At 42.6% G+C, this 22,478-nt stretch overlaps 1 protein-coding gene across 1 annotated transcript in view; it reads left to right on the forward strand.

The window, feature by feature from the left end:
- Window positions 1–20,359, forward strand: part of rragd (ras-related GTP binding D) — a 46,194-nt gene extending 25,835 nt beyond the window's left edge. Inside the window, exons 6-7 of the mRNA XM_080783749.1 lie at window positions 9,106–9,254; window positions 19,919–20,359. Of these exons, the coding sequence (XP_080639875.1) occupies window positions 9,106–9,254; window positions 19,919–20,079 (310 nt within the window). The 3' untranslated portion in view covers window positions 20,080–20,359. The remainder of the gene's footprint in view (window positions 1–9,105; window positions 9,255–19,918) is intronic.
- Window positions 20,360–22,478: the final 2,119 nt, after the last annotated feature.

Raw genomic sequence — 22,478 nt, forward strand, 5'->3', positions numbered from 1 at the left:
GCGGGAACCCCTTTTGGTGGTGTTTTAAGCATTATGTTATGCTTTAGCTATTGAAAAATAGCAGATCTACAAGCTCATAGCTACGAGCTTGTAGGTCTGCTATTTTAGAAAAATCACTAAAATGTGGAGTACATTTCGAATACATATTCTTTCAGAGCGAACATTTTTAACTCAAATCTTTGCTACTGGAACATATTTTCAGATGGGGGGGGGGGGGGTCGGCGGCCAATTACACATATTTTTGGGGGTCCTTGAAAATGTACTGTGGGGGGGGTGGGCGTGGTTCGTCCCACCGACTGCTGTCATGACGACACGTCGGTTGTTTGAGAGGAAACGTATTGTGAGTTTAATTTGTGTTCTGCTCGTCATTCTGACACACTGTGTGTGTTTACACACCTCTTCAGACGCCATCTCAGCCCGTAGCACTTGCTGTAGCACTGATAATCATGTTTTTTTTTTTTTTTGCTTTCCCATTCCTCTGAAAGTAAAAGAGGGTGAAACTAGACACAGACTATTGCCTGTAGGCCGGCTTCTGTTACAAAAGCAGCCGGTACTGAAGCTGAACTTTTATTATTTTAATTGTTATTTTTATTTCAGTGGGATCAGTATTTTTTTTCTGTTTTATTTATTTATTATTATTTTTTATTTCGAGGGAACTTATTTTCTCAGCTGCTGTTGCTAGTCATGGCTGCCAGTTCCCACCTGATGTTGTGTGGGAGTCCAGACTGAACCAGACCGTTGTGAATAACTGCTAGCTTACATAATGTCTTGAGGCTAGGACTGAAGTCTAAGACGTACAGGTCACCTGGTCTGTTGTATGCTCCAAAGAGGATGACACGATCTCCCACCATGAAACAGCACATTTCCTCCATTGGACCCGGGCGTTTCCCCTTGGACTCAACCTTCTTCCAGGAGAAGCTCTCTGGACTGAATCTCCACAGATCATTGCGGTTTCCCTCAATGCCTTCACCACCAAATATGAACAGCTGTCCATTGTAGGTAAAGGCTGAGTTATCATAACGTTCTTCTGGGATAATCTGTGGAGAAGGTGGGTTCATCCAATTGTTGGTCTCTGTGTCAAACACACTGATGGTGTTGCAGTACGGATTCCACCAGCTCCCAAATACAAACATCTTTGTCCCGATGATGGTAGCAGAGTGACGCCATGTAGCAGGAGGTGGAGTTCCTCTGGTGTCAATTAAAGTCCAGACCATTGTGCTGGTGTCCAACTTGTAGATGTCATTAGTGAAGTCAGTCTGGTTGTATCCTCCATGGATAAACATGACCTTCCCCAACACACAGGCTGAGTGGCCGAAACTCAACTTTGGAACAGCAGCAGCCTGGTCCTTCCCATGTTCTCCTTCCAGATGTATAGTCCAGTGAAACATCTCACACAGCAGCTCCACTGTCAATGAGTGTTGACAACTAGTTTACAGATGTTTACAGGATGAACGAAGCTTGGTTTCCTCGTTTCAATCGCTAACTGATGTTTAGTGTATCAGACTAGCATTTTTAAAGAACAATTGGTGTTTGCATTTATTTATTCAGCACAGTATAAAAAAACAACACAGTGAACATTATAGCCTAAATATAAGAAGGGTAACGTGCTAAAAGTGCAATCACACAGTTGTGATGTCATTGCATGATTACATCATATTGTCACACGATATGATTGGCCAGTTGGCCAGAACAACCTATGTCATGTACTATGACATCAGTCATCCATATTTGGGTCGTCTAAGATCACCTTCTAACCCATGCCTGTCCATATTGGTCGTCTAATTGAAATCGTCCAATAGGTCAATCAATTAGATAATGCTAATCCCAATGAGTGTTTTATTGTTGGTGAGAAGGTAGTTGAAAAGTGCAATTGTGTGTAAAGCAGCAACAATGCAGCAACAATATTTTTTATCCCACGATTTTGTAACCCATTTTTCACCCCTGTGTCAATCATCTAATGTGATCCTGGGCTCTACACACCCTCCACCAACCTAGTCCCCATATATGGGGGACAAGGGGAGACCAACCTAGTCCCCATATATGGGGGACAAGGGGAGAGCAACGGACTTGAACTCATGCTTCCTTCATGCCTGAGTGTCCAAGTCGCTCCTTTTACACCTGACAGGGGGGAGTTTCCCTGGTTGGACGTAGCGCGTGGAAGGAACACGTTATTCCAAACAGTTCCTTTTTCCCCTCCATCAGGCGCCCCGGCTGGCCAGGGGGAGGCAGTCTTGGTCTCAACATTTTTTAAGTTTGATATGCATCATAGGCCACCACCATCCGCCATGTGTTCATTTAGTTTCTTGCTCATGTGACTCCCAATCAACACCGGTGCCTGCCGGTTAATTCCTCTTTCATGTCCGTGAAATAAATCCGGAGTGATGGGAAGTCTCTTCACGGTGCTAATTTGCATGTGCACAATATCAGAGAGCCTTTTCCCCCCGAGCTAAGTAAGCAAAGTCTCCTGTACGCCCTGCACAACAACAGCAATGAATACAATGCAGTTCATCAGTGAAGTAATAACTCGCAAATAGATTAAAAACATGTTGTTTGTGAAATGTAAATAACAAGGTGAATATTATACAGGCTCAGATGAGCTCCAAATAAATTGAAAACATTGTATTCATGAAGGGACGTTTTATTAATACATGCAACACCAACAAGGTCTTTTAAAGAATACAAACGGAGTGCAACGATGCGCTTTTTAAAAACGAGATGGAGAATGAAATGGATACAATTAAAATGAAAGAGAGAAAAACAAAAATACTGAAGATAAAGGTGCATAACAATTCAACAAATGCTCCAATCTTCCGCCGTAGTCTGAAAACCCACCTTTTCAGACTCCATCATGGCCCATAGCACTTACCCCACCCCCTTAGATAGCATTTCTGTAGACTTAGATAGCATTTTGATACAGACTTATAGCATGTTATGTAGACAGCATAAGTGCATTGTATGTAGTCATAGCACGTCATAGTACATAATGTATAGCATAGTAGTATAGATGTATAGTTTATATGTATAGTTTCATTATATAGATATTCCACTGTTACTTTCTTAGCTTACGCATGTTTCATGATAAATGTTTTTATGTGATGTATTCCCATGCTTTTTTTTAAATCTTGCTTAATGTGAGTCGCTCTGGATTAAGCGTGTCTGCTAAATGCCTAAATTGTAAATTGATACTAGAAATAATACAAAGCACTGCTCATTTAACCAATTTAGGCCTGACCTCATGTTTCTGTATCAGTGGTGCTCAATATTTCATGTCAAGGACCGCAAAAAATAATGTAATTGGCCGCCGACCCCCATCTGAAAATATGTTGTTGAAGCAAAGATTTGAGTTAAAAACGTTTGCTCCGAAAGAAGATATATTCAAAGATTTGTGCCGCATTTTCACAATGTCAGACCTACAAGCTCATGTAGATCTGCTATTTTTCAATAGCTAAAGTATGACATAATGCTTTAAACACCAAAAGGCGTCCCCGCCTTGAATGGGTTATATCAACACTTGTATATTGTTATTATTATCTTGGATATAAAAAGCATCTAGGGTTGGAGCTTGGCACTTGGAATTGTTCCAGGTGTGTGGTGCACATGGTAGTGAAATGAAATGAAGCAAGAGGAAGATTTAGATTACTATTAATACATGTAAAATATATGTTCGTGAACGGAATTGCTGAACAGATGACGGCTTATGCTCTCGGCTTTCAGGATGTGTAGTTCCAGACTCTATATAGCATTTGGAGATTGTGGAATAGTTGTCTGTTGCATTGGGATGTTTGAAAGGCTGTACAGTAGAGGGACCCCCTGGGGACCCCCATGCGGTAACTCTGTCATTTATCGACCGTTTCGGACGCGGGTGGCTCACCGGCACCGGGCCGCCACCCTGGGCGCGTTCCTGTGGGTGTGGAAGTTCCTTGGACCCCCACACGGAGTTGCACCACTCGGTTCACACGGGTGTGATTTTCTTTTAGTTTTTTGAGTGGTGCAACCACTCCAAGGAACAGCAATGTCCGTGTCTCACATGTGTTCACCTATGTGTCCGTGTGACGTTAATGAGCACCAGTAGGGGCGCTGTTGTGCACTGTTGTGCCAGAGAGAGTGCTGCACTGTTGCTTGCTAATGAGAGAGAGGGGGGGGGGGGGGGGGGAATTGCACCACTCAGTTCACACAGGTGTGATTTTTTAACAAAGCCTTGACTGAGACAAAGGTGTCCAGAGGTGCAATATTGGTGCGTTTAATTTTAATCAGATAGGACTTTTCTGTTTAATGAATGGACTGTCAATGGAGAGCATTGCAACTTAGAGGTTGGATAACGTCCAAATGATTCCAATGACGTTTCAATACTTTCAAGTATTTTACAATATTTGGGGGACTTTCAAACAAGGGTATGGCCTGGTCAGCCTGACCTATGACGTGCATAAGATCTGGTCATCCCAGCTTAGTAAGAAGTTCAAAGCAAAATTATTCAGGACGACCGTCAAGCCGATTCTACTCAATGGCCCCCGAGACATGAACACTTTCAAAGAAATTTGAGAAACGATTGGATGGCACTTAAACACCCACCTTCTAATGAGAGCACAGAATCTCTCTTGGAAGAGCCACCCATCGACTGATCTAATATACGGCAACCTTCCCCGTGTTTCTTCACTAGTCCACCCATCGACTGATCTAATATACGGCAACCTTCCCCGTGTTTCTTCACTAGTCCGAGTCCTGCCTCAAAGCAGACCGGAGGTAGAAAGCTGTCGTTCCCTGATGTCATCACTTTAGGGACACATGCATCAGTAAGCAGGAACTGCAGGGGACGGCAATGAAGGACCGGAAAGTCTGTTGTGGCATGTGTGTGTGTGTGTGTGTGTGTGTGTGTGTGTGTGTGTGTGTGTGTGTGTGTGTGTGTGTGTGTGTGCGTGTGCGTGTGCGTGCGTGTGCGTGCGTGTATACTTAACCCATTCTGAACGGGAACCCATTTTGGTGTTGGCATCATGTTATGCTTTAGCTATTGAAAAATAGCAGATCTACAAGCTCATAGCGCGCCACCGAGTGGCGCGCTACGAGCTTGTAGGTCTGCTATTTTTGAAAAATCGAAGAACGACTGACATTTGTAGAATCTGATCTCAGGTCAGAATGGGTTAATCAGAACAGTGTGTGTCCAGTGGAAACCTCGTATGAATCTGATCTCAGGTCAGAATGGGTTAATTCAAGTTGCAGTCATTGTATTAGCCGCTTAGCGGGTTGCCTAAGTTGACTGATTACTCCGCGGAGAGCTGCCATCATTATCATAAGAAAACAGCTGGGGTATTTATTAATGTTAATTAGAGGCTTTAGTAAATTAAGTCTTCTCTTTTTTTTTTCATTTAGCAAATGGGCCTCTCTTGTGAGCAACTTGGCGTGCAAAGGACTTGGCAGGATAACAAATGGCAGGGTAAAGAAATGTCCCTTGGCTGGCTGAATTGAAAAGATTTCATCGGCCAAATGTAATTATTTCTTGTTGGTTTTTTGAAAATAAATAAATAATGCACTGCATGCTCACTTGACCCTCCGTTATCCCATTCTGAACGGGAACCCATTTTGGTGTCGGCATCATGTTATGCTTTAGCTATTGAAAAATAGCAGATCTACAAGCTCGTAGCGCGCCACCGAGTGGCGCGCTACGAGCTTGTAGGTCTGCTATTTTAGAAAAATCGAAGAACGACTGACATTTTTTAGAATCTGATCTCGGGTCAGAATGGGTTAATCAGACCAGTGTGTGTCCCAGTGGAAACCTCGTATGAATCTGATCTCAGGTCAGAATGGGTTAATACTGCAGTGAACCCTGTGTTGATTTCCTTTCTCCTGTTTGAAATACTGGACGTTCGGGCCGGGCCCTATCTCGCCTCAGAGGCACTTTATCCGTCATTTGGGGATTTTAGAACTGCGTAAGAGGCGTGCCCCCGTAGAATGGGCTATCTTGTGCCACAGCCTATACACCCTTAAAACACCTCCGCTACCCGTGACATTATGCATAGGTGCGTTACGATAATTAAACCAATCACCGTGCCCCATTCCATTGCCTTTAAGGCCCCATCACACCTAAGACACACACATTTTGTCTTAACTACCAGGTCTTATTACTTAACTTAAGACCTGGAGGCGTGGTCAATGAACTCAGAGTAGCCAAATGGCATTGATCACGCCTCCAGGTCTTAAGTTAAGTAATAAGACCTGGTACTTAAGACACGCAAAATACAGACCACAGTGTCCTGTGTCTTCTGTGTGTCGTGGCCGCCTCGATGCATTTCCAATGGGAGTCACATGGTTTGATGACACAACCTGTCTTCTGTCTTCTGTATCGTAGCCCTTGACTAGAGGACAGAAGCTCTGCCGTGGTCCTTAGTTGTGAACTGAAAACGGGTGCTCGTTGACAAGGGTTCAAACATGAGAAGATAAAAGGGGGTCCAAGGCACTCTGTTCTATAGTCACGTGAAAAAAGCCTTTATTTTATGGCATGGCAAAGATCATTACAAAATGGACCAACGCGTTTCGGCTACAAGCCTTCGTCAGGGTCCCATTTGGCCCTTTGGGCAAAACATGAGAGCTATGGCCTTTTAACATAGATTTAAAACATGAGAGCTAAGGCCTTTTAACATAGATTTAAAACATGAGAGCTATGGCCTTTTAACATAGAGCTACAGGGCCTTTTAACATGGATTTAAAACATGATAGCTATGGCCTTTTAACATATATTTAAAACATGACAGCTATGGCCTTTTAACATAGATTTAAAACATGAGAGCTATGAGCTTTTAAAAAAAGATTTAAAACATAAGAGCTATGGCCTTTTAACATAGATTTCTTTGTCATTCTTGGGATTAACATGCAGTCCTCGCTCTAAACAGTGCAGATGGAATGTGAGTCCTTTAACACAGCTCTCTGTTTGAGCCCATTGCTCGTCTACAAAGAGAGTGACCCACCCAGCTTTCAGAGTTGTGAATAAGCAATTTCATTTCTCTTTTGGATTCTGCTTCATCACGTTCACAACACCAGATGAAGGTGTGTTTAATGTACATGGAGAACAGAGGAGTGTCCCTCGTTTGATCAAAGACTAGAAGAGGCTCTTCATGCAGGAGGAGGAGGAGAGAAAAAGTTTCCCACTTGTTTGAATATTCATCAGATGGAGATTTTTCCTTTTGAGTTTGAGCCCTACAAAAAAACTGAATACATTAAAATTGAGAGCCCAGTAACGATGTCTCAACGACATCACCTTCCAGTCGACTTCTTCCACCCCAGGGGCGTGCACACATAGACATCAAAGGGGGCCCTTTTACCCGTCCAGTGAAACCACTGCCCACTCCAGGACCATGAATGCAGCCTTCAGGAGAAATTGCTTTTTTTCCGAAGTCTCCTGAACTTTCATTATTGGAACGGAGCATTTTTGCGTGGAACAAATTTGTTTCGAAATGCAAGCTAGATTGATACTAATACTAATAAGCATACAGTTTGATAAAGTCAGAAAGATGTCTGTGTGAAAATGCAGAGGCAATGGCCAGTGAGGAGTGGTGACAGTTCTTCAGAGTCAGACAGACAGACACCGTTCTATCTGAGATCAGTTGCCCTCTCCTCCTCCTCTTCATGCAGTAGATCAGTTGCCCTCTCCTCCTCCTCTTCATCAGTAGATCAGTTGCCCTCTCCTCCTCTTCATGCAGTAGTTCAGTTGCCCTCTCCTCCTCTTCATGCAGTAGATCAGTTGCCCTCTCCTCCTCTTCATGCAGTATTATATTATACATTTTCTCCTCCTCTTCAATTTTTTTTTCCTCCAAAAAAATATGGTGCTATAGTGCCAAGCAGTTTGGGCAGATCTTATCTCACTCTGAACATAACATTGCCCCCCAAAAGCGGGAGGTATAATATTCTGTTACTACCTCTCATCTCATCTGATCTCTCTCTGGAGTCTCTAGATGTGTTTATATTCCAAACCAGATGCTTGGTTGGGTCAGAAACGAGGCCAGAACATTGAATTGCCGTATTGATCAAAACCATGGAGCGCTCCGTATAGAGTTAGAGAGAAGAGGTGTTAAACTTTATCTTATTCTGAACTTTAAACTAAAGGACCACCCTGGCATACTAACTTTGGGTTTTGTTTTCAACGGGGGGGGGGGGGATCTACAAGCTCACAACGCGTCACGCTGCGACGCGTTGAGAGCTTGTAGATCTGCTATTTTCAGCATGCAACCAAGTGTAAAATGACTTATACTGGATCTCTTGTCCACTATAGTCCCTTCCTAACATTTTAGTCTAGTTTGTATTTGTCGACAAAATTGTCAATACATTCAGTCTTAGTTTAAGTCGTCATAGCTAATAGTTTTCATTTAGTTTCCATTTTGCTTTCGTCAGTGAAAAAAAGTTAGTCGACGAACACTTTTCCATCATAGTTTTATAGTTTTATAATCAACACTGGCAGGTATTTTACCACAATGAATCACCTCAGTATGGTTGTCCTCTTCCTCATGTCCTCTTCCTCATCCATGTCCATGTCCTCTTCCTCGTGTCCTCTTCCTCATCCATGTCCCTGTGCTCTTCCTCATGTCCTCTTCCTCATCCATGTCCCTGTGCTCTTCCTCATGTCCTCTTCCTCATCCATGTCCCTGTGCTCTTCCTCATGTGCTCTTCCTCATCCATGTCCCTGTGCTCTTCCTCGTGTGCTCTTCCTCATCCATGTCCCTGTGCTCTTCCTCATGTCCTCTTCCTCATCCATGTCCCTGTGCTCTTCCTCATGTCCTCTTCCTCATCCATGTCCCTGTGCTCTTCCTCATGTCCTCTTCCTCATCCATGTCCTCTTCCTCATGTGCTCTTCCTCATCCATGTCCCTGTGCTCTTCCTCGTGTGCTCTTCCTCATCCATGTCCCTGTGCTCTTCCTCGTGTGCTCTTCCTCATCCATGTCCCTGTGCTCTTCCTCATGTCCTCTTCCTCATCCATGTCCCTGTGCTCTTCCTCATGTCCTCTTCCTCATCCATGTCCCTGTCCCCTTCCTCATGTCCTCTTCCTCATCGATGTCCATGTCCTCTTCCTCATGTCCTCTTCCTTGTCCCTGTGCTCTTCCTTGTGCTCTTCCTCGTGTCCAGTCTGGCTGAAGACGAGGGCTGCTCTCCGTACGACAAGGAGTCCATGGCCATCATCCACCTGAACAACACCACCGTCATGTACCTGAAGGAGGTCACCAAGTTCCTGGCCATGGTCTGCTTCCTGCGCCAGGAGAGCTTCGAGAGGAAAGGTCAGTCCAGCTCTGTGTCCACGTATTAGAGGGTGTGTAACGTGACATCATCTCCCTGCGCCAGGAGAGCTTCGAGAGGAAAGGTCAGTCCAGCTCTGTGTCCACGTATTAGAGGGTGTGTAACGTGACATCATCTCCCTGCGCCAGGAGAGCTTCGAGAGGAAAGGTCAGTCCAGCTCTGTGTCCACGTATTAGAGGGTGTGTAACGTGACATCATCTCCCTGCGCCAGGAGAGCTTCGAGAGGAAAGGTCAGTCCAGCGCTACGAGCTTGTAGGTCTGCTATTTTAGAAAAATCGTGAAAATGCGGCACAAATCTTTCAATATGGGGTGCATACTTAACCCTTGAATATATATTCTTTCAGAGCGAACATTTTTAACTCAAATCTTTGCTTCTGAGGGGTTCCTGGAACAACATATTTTCAGATGGGGGGGGGGTCGGAGGCCAATTACATATCATTTTTGGGGTCCTTGACATGAAATATGGAGAACCACTGAAACATAAGGTATTTCAGAAAACTGTCAGAAAATATATATTTTTTAATTTCGACGTCGGGTCACAATGCAGACTAGAACACACTATTCATTGAGTTTCATCTGTTCGACTACTTTGACCTTGTAAACTCCAGGTTTCTCACTGTTCCCTCTGATCCTAAAAAACAGTAGCTTTGTTATAATTTTGCATTCTCATAAATAATAAACACAGGTCAACAGATACTTTAAAATTCTGGAAATGCATCTAATGCAAACCCCCCCCCCCCCCCCCCCCCCCCCCCAAAAAAAAAACAGTAGCTTTGTTATAATTTTGCATTCTCATAAATTTTGCATTCTCATAAATAATAAACACAAGTCAACAGATATTTTTAAATGCTGGAAATTAATCTAATCAATGTTAAATAAAAACTAAAATACAGTAGCTTTGTTATAATTTTGCAGTCTCATAAATTGTGCATTCTCATAAATAATAAACACAGGTCAACAGATACTTTTAAATGCTGGAAAAAACTAAAAAACTGTAGTCTCATAAATAATGAATAGGTTTTGGACATTGGGTTGTTTGAGATTTATTGGATTCAGAAATCAGATACTGTAACCACTGGGACAAGGTATATTATTTTCCATCGTGCATGCAGCAAATTCTAGAATTTATGAATCTAGGGAAACTAAAAAAACTAATTATACAACACATCTAATCGTTTTACAAAAGCATGATCTCTAAAGCTGTTGACAGTTTATCTTGGGAGTTGTGTTTTATGATTGTATGTCTGCTACATGATATCAGTAATGCCATATTGCAAGACCCTTATATATATATATATATATATATATATATATATATATATTTATATATATAAGACCCTTAAGACCTGCTCAAACCTCTCATTCCGATCTGAAGCAAGATCTGGCTTTGATCGCCGAGGTTTTGCTCGCTGTGTGTGAAAGAATATCTGGCAGGTTTGATATTTGACTCCCTCGCCGACTGGATCTCATACAGCATGAACTGGGTCTGTCTGTCTGTCTGTCTGTCTGTCTGTCTGTCTGTCTGTCTGTCTGTCTGTCGACTGTATCGATAGATGATCAGATGATAATATATTAACCTGTGTCGTATATTGGTAGCTACAGTATATTAGCGCAATGTTGCTGTTAAATTGTTCTATAAAACCAACGCATTTCACTTGAATAATGTTAATGAAACCGCATTGGAATCAACAGTGCAGAGCAAACTCAACCTTATATGAATATTCACTGGAAAAGTCAGAACCCAAAGTATATCAAAACCCAAAAGATGAACTCTAGAGAGACTTGGAGAGTATTGCAAAAAAACCTGAAAGGATTTTGACACAAGACACAAAAGTATTTCTCAGTTTTCTTTAGTTAGTTTTTTCTTCAGATCCAGATGTACAAATGTAAAGGATAGATGAGAGAGAATTCTCCTAAGTGCTCTGAATGCAAGTCACATCATTTTGCACAAACATAATTATCCCATTCTGAACGGGAACCCGTTTTGGTGTTAGCATCATGTTATGCTTTAGCTATTGAAAAATAGCAGATCTACAAGCTCATAGCGCGCCACCGAGTGGCGCGCTACGAGCTTGTAGGTCTGCTATTTTTGAAAAATCGACTGACATTTTTAGAATCTGATCTCGGGTCAGAATGGGTTCATCAGACCAGTGTGTGTCCAGTGGAAACCTCGTATGAATCTGATCTCAGGTCAGAATGAGTTAAATACTGAAAAACATGTCATAGAGCAGGATTCAGCTGTCACATTTCAATAGGTTGAAAAAGGTCCCATCAGAGGGAGGTGTCATCAGGCTGTCATGGGCGTCCGATCGTCTGAATCCTGTTTTCGACTTTAACCCATTCTGACCTGAGATCAGATTCATACGAGGTTTCCACTGGACACACACTGGTCTGATTAACCCATTCTGACCTGAGATCAGATTCTAAAAAATGTCAGTCGTTCTTCGATTTTTCAAAAAATAGCAGACCTACAAGCTCGTAGCGCGCCACTCGGTGGCGCGCTATGAGCTTGTAGATCTGCTATTTTTCAATAGCTAAAGCACGACATGATGCTATAACACCAAAATGGGTTCCCGGCCAAAATGGGTTAATCATGTTTCGTGATTATGATTCTGTTGATGACTCTCTATCTCATGGGGTGAGAGTGTATGTTTATCCTCAAAAGGCCAAAGTTGTTGTCGTCATGTTGTTTTCCATTTAATCTTATTTCCCTTTGGTACACTAGACAATCTGGGGGTGGGTGACAGCTGATGGTGGAATTAATACACACGCAAATATTGATATGACATCAATGTAGACCAGGGATGTCAAACTCAAATACACAGTGGGCCAAAATAAAGAAATTGGTACAAGTCGAGGGCCGGACTGTGTTTCAACACACGGGACATTTTTGGGGAGAGGGGTCGCTGAAAGTCGACCACAAGTGATATACTTTCACTGCTGATCAATGAAGAGAAGACGCATGCTTGCGCTTGCGGGCCCTCGATACGTGACGATGCACTCGCAGTGCATTGTGGGACTTGTAGTATTATGGTGGTCCGTGCAATATTCCAGAGGGCCAGTTCTAATACTAATTAAATATCATCCCGCGGGCCGAAGATAATTCATTCACAGGCCTGATTTGGCCCCTGGGCCTTGAGTTTGACATTATATGATGTAGACCCAGTGGTAAACAAAATAAAAATGTATCTTCAAAGATGGAGCCCCTTAGCTATATCTCTACTTGGACGGGTTGCTATATTGTCAAAATGAACATATTACCGAGGCTTTTATTTCCAATGCAGATGTTGCCTAATTGTTTTCCGAATAAGTATTTTAAACTAATACACAGTATGATTCGCAAATTTGTATGGAAAGGCAAACGTCCAAGGCTTCAACTAGAGAAATTACAGGAGATAGAAGGGGGATTAGCGGCAGCGCTCCCAAACATAATGTATTACCACTGGGCATCACAAATCAGATATATTGAATATAGTGTTTAAGTGTATAGGGTTTAAGTGTATATGGTTTAAGTGTTTAAGTGTATAGGGTTTAAGTGTTTAAGTGTATAGGGTTCAAGTGTTTAAGTGTATAGGGTTTAAGTCGTTCCATACGGCTATTTTTAAAAGCAACGGAAATGCACATGCGTACCATTTACATTCATACATTCTGGCTTCCTCTAAATAACAATGTATTTTACATCACGAAAAAATGCTCTTCTAATCTGTACATTAATAACTACAGTTCCGAGCGCCAATGCATTTATCTATGTATTCATTCATTATATTTTTTTATGATTTAGTTATTCTTTTATTATTATTATTTAGCTTTCCCTCCGCACGCACACACACACACACACACACACACAAAATAAAATCATTAAAAAAAATGCATTTCCGGCACGCGCCACAGTCCTGTTACGGAGAATAAATGTGTCTTAATTCAGCAGCTCATCAGTGAGGCATGGCTGACATGAACACAATTAGAGATGATTGTTTAAGCTCAATATTACCATGGTAATGGCACGGCCACCCACTCCACATCCATCAGTCTCTGCCGTATAGCTTGGTCGAGACATCCATCTGTCTCTGCTGTATAGCTTGGTCGAGCAAACCTTCATGTCCAAAACTGGGCTAACTTGTGCTTTGCATCAGTGCTCGCTGTATATCAGTGTTGTTTTTGGCAGCAAATTTAGATTTGAGTTTTAGTCGTAGTCTCTTGAATCGTCTTAATTTAGTTTCAGTCACCTTTTTTAGTCACCCGGAATGTTTTAGTCTAGTTTTAGTCGACTTTTAGGGCCTTGATGCCGTCGTAATGTCGACTGTTTTTTTTTGTACACTTGCTGAAAATAGCAGATCTTCAAGCTCACACGTACGCGTCACGCTGTGATCACGCCCCAGCCTCGCCACCATACAGACCTTCATCATGTCCTGCAGGCCGCCCTTTCAGAGTATACAGAGTACATGCACATGCATGATTTCCCCATCAGGACACGCCCCCCTCATCTAGACTGAGTGGCAAAACATTGAGCAGCATGTTGGAGTGTTGTTGGGAGTTTGGAAGCGCTCGTTGTAAATCACTCAACCGTCCTGCCGTACCACCTGTTTCTAAATGTCACATAATGCAGGAGGCAGCAAAATGTTGTGTTATTGAAAACAAGCACTTCCAAACTCTGACACTTTTATCAAATTATCAAATGCAGGTCATTTCTTGACCGAAAGGTAGCTCATAACGTTTCTATGGTGGATTTTTATGAAACAAAAAACTTTGCAGATAGAAAGAGGATAATTCAAGCTTTTCGTATATACAGCTGCAATATTGGTGAGTTTAACATTGTTTTAATGCATTCAGACAGGACTTTAATGTTGGTGAGTTTAACATTGTTTAATGCATTCAGACAGGACTTTAATGTTGGTGAGTTTAACATTGTTTAATGCATTCAGACAGGACTTTAATGTTGGTGAGTTTAACATTGTTTAATGCATTCAGACAGGGCTTTAATGTTGGTGAGTTTAACATTGTTTAATGCATTCAGACAGGACTTTAATGTTGGTGAGTTTAACATTGTTTAATGCATTCAGACAGGACTTTAATGTTGGTGAGTTTAACATTGTTTAATGCATTCAGACAGGACTTTAATGTTGGTGAGTTTAACATTGTTTAATACAATCAGACAGGACTTTAATGTTGGTGAGTTTAACATTGTTTAATGCATTCAGACAGGACTTTAATGTTGGTGAGTTTAACATTGTTTAATACAATCAGACAGGACTTTAATGTTGGTGAGTTTAACATTGTTTAATGCATTCAGACAGGACTTTAATGTTGGTGAGTTTAACATTGTTTTAATGCATTCAGACAGGACTTTAATGTTGGTGAGTTTAACATTGTTTAATGCATTCAGACAGGACTTTAATGTTGGTGAGTTTAACATTGTTTAATGCATTCAGACAGGACTTTAATGTTGGTGAGTTTAACATTGTTTAATACAATCAGACAGGACTTTAATGTTGGTGAGTTTAACATTGTTTAATGCATTCAGACAGGACTTTAATGTTGGTGAGTTTAACATTGTTTTAATGCATTCAGACAGGACTTTAATGTTGGTGAGTTTAACATTGTTTTAATGCATTCAGACAGGACTTTAATGTTGGTGAGTTTAACATTGTTTAATGCATTCAGACAGGACTTTAATGTTGGTGAGTTTAACATTGTTTAATGCATTCAGACAGGGCTTTAATGTTGGTGAGTTTAACATTGTTTAATGCATTCAGACAGGACTTTAATGTTGGTGAGTTTAACATTGTTTAATGCATTCAGACAGGACTTTAATGTTGGTGAGTTTAACATTGTTTAATGCATTCAGACAGGACTTTAATGTTGGTGAGTTTAACATTGTTTAATGCATTCAGACAGGACTTTAATGTTGGTGAGTTTAACATTGTTTAATGCATTCAGACAGGACTTTAATGTTGGTGAGTTTAACATTGTTTAATGCATTCAGACAGGACTTTAATGTTGGTGAGTTTAACATTGTTTTAATGCATCCAGACAGGACTTTAATGTTGGTGAGTTTAACATTGTTTAATGCAATCAGACAGGACTTTAATGTTGGTGAGTTTAACATTGTTTTAATGCATTCAGACAGGACTTTTTCTGTTTGGATGTATGGGGGCTGTCAAGGCCAGAAAGTAGTTTTTTTGCCACTCAGTGGGCGTTCCCGCATAACTTCCAGGTACGATGATGTCACACGCATACCCTAGCCCATTCTGAACGGGAACCCATCTTGGTGTTAGCATCATGTTATGCTTTAGCTATTGAAAAATAGCAGATCTACAAGCTCATAGCGCGCCACCGAGTGGCGCGCTACGAGCTTGTAGGTCTGCTATTTTAGAAAAATCGAAGAACCAGTGTGTGTCCAGTTGAAACCTCGTATGAATCTGATCTCAGGTCAGAATGGGTTAATCAGACCAGTGTGTGTCCAGTTGAAACCTCGTATGAATCTGATCTCAGGTCAGAATGGGCTAGCTATATACATTTAGCCCCCGCGAGGGAGATTCCGCCAGACTGCTCAGGGTGCTTCGTGTGTCGCCGGAAGGCAAGTGGGTAGATGGAGGAGGAGGTGAACTCCCGGTCATAATGATTCTAGTGCTGCATATGGTGACATTATTCTTTTGGCACAGGTTTCATTTTTGTTAGTTTGTGGGTGACACCAAAGTGACTTTTTCTTGAGTCTCGTGTGCAGAGATTCTATCTGTGCTGCGCTGCGGTGTTGTAGAACGCAGTCCATGCTGCGTGTGTGAGTCGTGTCAGTCACCCCCAACCCCAACGTTAGCCGATTTCACAAAGTAATATATAAACTTTATTACAGGCTCGTGGCCCAACAAGGTAAGACAGTACATCACATTATACGAGAATACAAATAAATAAAAATACAGTACATTTACCCAGCCCCACAGGTTACTACTCTAGGCTTGATTGATTGAAATATTTATTAACAGTTTGTAGAATTACAGTACATTTCAAGCACAAACTCAATACAAAGACTGTTAACTGTGAGTGGACGACCCAATTAAGCATTACACTTGTTTACAACAGGGTCCACATTGTTCAATTCATCAAAACATTTAGAGACATACAAAAGGGAAAAGATACATATACAGTGAGGGGAAAAGGGGGGGGGGGGATTCAGATTTTACAGAGGCCAGTTTCGAATTGCAGCCATCCGTAGGTTCCCATTGAGATTGGTTTTGAAGGAGTCAAGGGATTCACATGTCTTAATGACTGTTGGTAGGGCGTTCCACATTTTGGTGGCATAGGAGCGAAAATAATTTAGTCCCTTGTTTGTGCCGAGGCGAGGCACTCATGCCTGCAGTGTCCTCTGATGGTAGAAGTGTACCTTACGTCTGTCATCTGTCCAATGAGTCACTTCAGTCAGCGATCCAGCCTGCTCATGAATTTGAATGTCAGGTTCCTCAACAGAGCCATGAATGTAGTGAGTGAGACCCAATGAACAGGAAAGCCCACTGGCTCTCTAGTGCTCCTGGGCTTTTTTTAACATAATATGAAGACAGTCATTATAGGCTACTTGCAGTTTGCGTATAAGCTCTCCTTCTACACAACCACACGCTCACTCCGATCAGCCGATCAGCACCTCCTCGTGGTCCCCAGGACCAGATTAAAAACTAAGGGTGACCGAGCCTTTGTAGTGACAGCCCCCAGACTGTGGAACGCCCTCCCCCTGGACCTAAGAACTGTCCTTTCTGAGGCCTCTTTTAAAAAACAATTAAAAACACTCATGTTTAGACAGGCATTTGGTCACATATAATCACTGTTTTTCTACTGTTTGTGTTTTTATCTGTGTGTTTTTATTTTTGTTGCTATGTTTTTTTTCACTGTTGACCCTGTGAAAATGGCTGCTGCTGTTTTTATAGTTTTAATTTTGTACTATTGTAAAGCACCCTGTGCACTCGTGCTGAGAAGGGTGCTATATAAATAAAGGTCATTCATTCATTCTTATACTTCACCCACTGTGGAGCTGTGTAGAGAGGGGTGCAATAAGCTCTAATGATATTATGTTTAATGTTAGGAGGGGGTAGAGGGGGGCAAAAATGAGGAATGGTAATGGTCACTGACTGTGCTACGGTTTGAAACAAGCTGCCAAGCCTTGAAACAAGCTGCCAAGCCTTGAAACAAGCTGCCAAGGCTAGTTGGCTGACGCAAGGAGGTGGCAAGAAAGTGAAGTGGAGCTTGCGAAGACACCTCTGTTGCTCCCACACTGCCTCTCTGCCGCCTGGCTTTCAGTGTGTGGGATGAAGAAAGTCATCAGATGTCCTGCCCCGAAAAAACACTGATGAGTGATTTTTCATCAACTTCTCGCAGCGGTATAGAACGAGAGATGAGAGTATAACAGTACTATGCTGTAATATATGTGTATGCTGGATAAATTCAGCGGTCTAATACTGTACGTTCTCAACCTTTTCTCGATCAGGGCCCATGGAAATCTTAAACATGGAGTGCCATAGACTAGTGTTGTACTTTTTTCTGTTTTGTATGTGTCTATGGAGTTGACATTAGTCTAATACAGGGGTTCTCAACCCGTAGGTCGCGACCCCTCGGGGGTCACAGCTCATAGCTTGTACAGTAGGTCTACTATTTTTAAAAAATTGTGAAAATGTGGCCCAAATGTTTGTATATATTCTTTCAGAGCGAACATTTTTTACTCAAATATTTGCTTCTGCGGAGGAGGTTCCTGGAACAACATATTTTCAGATGGGGGTCGGCAGCCAAATAATTTTGGGGGTCCTTGACATGAAAATGTCAAGGACATAGATTTCTCAAGAAAACTGTCATTTGTAGAATCGTCCTCAGGTCTTACAGGGTTAATAAGGATAAGGCTGTTGGGTAGAATCTGGGTCCCGGGGCAGCTGTATCTCGATACAGTGTGGGTGAAGTCTCACCGATACAGTATGGCAACATTTTAATCAAGAAGCTTTTTCTTCCACTATCACTTTTTTCTCCTTGTATTTCTCTCACTGATGAATTCCGTTTGTGGCGCTCATCAAAGGTCCGTATATCCTGTCCCCTCTGAGCGTGTCGATGTGGCCCCCAGAGGGCCACGTGAGACTCTTCTTTAGCTCCTTAACCCATTTAGACCTATGGACCATTCTACTAAATGTCTTCTGAATCATGACAGTTTTCTGAAAAACCCTCATGTTTCTATAATAAGTGGTTCTCAAACTATTTCAGGTCAGTTCACGAATAGATAATCAAAGATTTGCGCCACATTTTCACGATTTTTCAATAGCTAAAGTATAACGTAACACCCAAAATGAGTTAAGGCCGACTCTGAAAATGTCTTCTAAATCCTAACAGTTTCCTGGAAAAAAAAACCTGTTGCTATTCAGCGGTGCTCAAACCTTTTCAAGTCGGAAAACCCCGAAAATATATTTGGCCCCCATCTCAAAATATTTTGCAGATCTACAAGCACATCGAAGTAGTGAATGCGCTATGCGCTTGTATGTCTGCTATTTTTGAATAGCCGACCAATATGTAGAGCTTATGTGTATAGCTACCGGTAATAGGCTAATCTGTGGCGACTGTGGCTCGGGAGGTAGAGCAGGTCGTCCGATGATCCCTTTGGTCGGCGGTTCGAATGCCGGCTCCTCCTCCTGTCCACATGTGGAAGTGTCCTTGGGCAAGACACTGAACCCTACATCGCCTCCAATGAGTCGGTCGGTGTGAGCTCGCCACCGTCGGTGTGTGAATGTGGGAAGTGAGGACGCTGGCGTCGACTGTTCGCCGCTTCACCTCCCAATGTATGAATGAATGAACCGCTTGTAAAGCGCTTTGAGCGCTTGGAAGAGCGCTGTAAAAATGCATGTGACACGGACACTTTCCCGGTTTTAATGGGTTAGATATAAAGATATAATTATGCTCCTTCCGTTCTGAACAAAAGGGGGTCGGTGACGCTGTGGGTTCAGCAGCGCTGTGGGTGGGGGCGTGGCCGACCTGGATCACAATTAGAGATGATTGTTAAGCGAATATTAAACGAGAGGGGGGGTGGTTTAACGTCATTAATGCACGCCGGCGATGCTGCAGGAACGCAGGGCGAGTTCCCAAAGCAACGCAGAAGTGCTGTGCGCTCTGGGAGAACAGAGCAGCTGATTTCTTTTGTTTTGATTAGGTGTGGAGTGGTGCTCGTTTGAACCACGGCTAGATCGGCTGTTTCAAACAATCGGAAGTGCTTCCTCGAAACGACCTGTTGTATAATTTCAAGTGCCTCATTATGTAATACCTCTTCTCCATGTGTACCTTCCATAGATAAGCCTTATCAACTACAATGTATTGTTTTATTATGTAATACCTCTTCTCCATGTGTACCTTCCATATAGGCCTTATCGACTACAACTTACTGTTTCATTATGTAATACCTCTTCTCCATGTGTACCTTCCATAGATAAGCCTTATCGACTACAGCTTATTGTTTCATTATGTAATACCTCTTCTCCATGTGTACCTTCCATATAGGCCTTATCGACTATACAACTTATTGTTTCATTATGTAATACCTCTTCTCCATGTGTACCTTCCATATAGGCCTTATCGACTACAACCTATTGTCTCATTATGTAATGCATCTTCTCCATGTGTTCCTTCCATATAGGCCTTATCGACTACAACTTCCACTGTTTCAAGATAGCCATCCAGGAGGTCTTTGACGTCCGCGTGGAAGTTCAGAAGAACCGCGCGAAGCTGCTGAGCCAGAGGAGATGGAGCAGACAGGCCTCCCTGACCAACGGCGTGCCCCCCGGCGTCCCCCACTGAGGGGAACGCCACGCAGCCGGTCGTCTGCCCCCCGGCGTCCTCCACTGAGGGGAACGCCACGCAGCCGGTCGTCTGCCCCCCGGCGTCCCCCACTGAGGGGAACGCCACGCAGCCGGTCGTCTGCCCCCCGGCGTCCCCCACTGAGGGGAACGCCACGCAGCCGGTCACCGCCGCCGCCGCTGCTAATGAATGTATCTGAACTTTGCTTTTTGCAATTAGGTCAAAAACCCCTGCCTTGCCTCCACTGTTACTAAAGGCCTATTCATAGTCTGGATTTCCGGTGGTGAGGTGACCACGGCTCCAGGGATGAGCTGACCACCGGAGCTGAAATAACGTTGAGCGGTGGTGAGTAAAAACAGAGAGAGGTGGTGGTGGTGGTGGTTTGCTCTTCAACGCGGCTCGTGACGTCATGTTGTAGTTCGGTGGTCACCTCAGTGACATCATGTTGTAGTTCGGTGGTCACCTATAACCACCGAAAATCCAGACTATGTATGAGCCTTTACTGTCCCAATCCTCTCCCAGTTTAGCTTAGGTTCATGACACTGTTGACAGGTCTTTGCGAGAGAAACTAGCAACTACGTCGCATGAGCACAGGCGCACGCACACGAACGAACGCACGCACACACGCACGTATGTGTATATAGCTCAGCAATTTGAAACTGGACGATCTGCAAGCTCACAACGTGTAGCATCGCGGCGCGCTGTGAGCTTGTAGATCGGCTGTTTTTTCAAAGGATCTAGAAAGAAAAGGGTCAAATATTGGAATATTTTTTTTCAAACGTTTCAAAACAACACAAATCTTGTATTGGGGGAGGAGTCCCTGGCCTGAAATATGTTCAGGTGGGGGCCTGCCGAGTCGCAGACACACAGGCTACATATTAAACTTTAAACCACTGGTTTAAAGTTTAAACAACACTAGACTGCAAGCGCAAATAAGCAACTACAATTTAGAAACAATCCCCCCCCCCCCCCACAACTACCAATATATAAAAGTGACTTTGCCAACAAGCCCAAAGTCACTTATACTAAGCAGACATGGCAACACCGGTTCATGCGCTCAAGAGACAGAAACCTTTTTCCAGGACTACATTTTGTAGGACTACATTTTGTAGGACTACATTTTGATGCTCATAACGTGACACACAGCGATGCTTTATGAGCATTATACTGCTATTTTTATTGTTTTGGAATGTATAAAATAGAATGTATTAAATAGGGCTTGAGTGATTAAAACACTCAGTATTTGACAGTATTACGATATCCAAACATCACTCCGGTGTGTCTCATATCATGATTTCGATATATTGATATATTATTGATATGATATTATTTATATGATATTATTGCTATTGATATTATTGTCTTAGTGACTCAAAGTTTTAAAGATATTTTTTTTCACCCTATAACATGATCATTGATTGATTGATTGATTGATTGAAATATGTATTAACTGTTTACAGAATTACAGTACATTTCAAGCACAAACTCAATACAAAGACTGTTAACTGTGAGTGGACGACCCGATTAAGCATTACACTTGTTTACAACAGGGTCCACCATGTTCAATTCATCAAAACATTTAGAGACGTACAAATAGACACTTCTATACAGAACAGGAATTCATCATAAAGGAGGTATAAAGGGAAAAGAAACATATACAGTGAGGGGAAAAGGGGTATTATTGTTGCAGTGTACAGTGTTTGTTAAACCCTTTAAGTGCCGGAAGTGCATCAAAATAGAAGCTCCCGGGGTGCCAGAGTTGTCTGAGTGCTTTTACTCTGAAAAAAAAACCATGAACCGGAAACACTTTCTTAAAAAAGTTGACTTGACAAAGTGACCTCACAATCTCCGATCATCTTAATATATTTATATACGCTCCAAAAAGCGTTCATATTTTGCGGGAGAGACGGATGAGGAGCAGAAACGCAGCGCCAGCATATCGATCCATTCATCACCACGGAGAGCGCCCTGGATTTTATGTACAAAATGTGTTAAAATGTAATTTTTATGCGGACACTCCCACCAGTTCATTAAGTATGCCTGGTTTGCCTGGTGGGTGGTGATGGGTGGTGATCCACCTGAACTGAAGCCACACCCACAGCCTATGGTAAAGGTTGAGGGGATGATATTGTGATGGGACGCGCGACAGGCTAACAACACACACACACACACACCAAGGCCCGCCCCCGCTCCATCATGATTGGCGGAAGGCCCCCCTCTATCCTGATTGGATGAAGGCTGGGCCACCTATAGCCAAAAACTAAACCTACCGTTGTTGAATTAAGTGAAATCACTGAATATACCTTTTATAGTTAATTACAAACGGCACTATAATGTGTAATAATGGCACTGCACAAGTGTACGTACCACTCCATGCCTGCTGCTGGCACTGTCTAGTA

Source organism: Protomyctophum bolini, assembly GCF_963924005.1.
Source record: "Protomyctophum bolini genome assembly, chromosome: 15".
NCBI classification, from domain to species: domain Eukaryota; kingdom Metazoa; phylum Chordata; class Actinopteri; order Myctophiformes; family Myctophidae; genus Protomyctophum; species Protomyctophum bolini.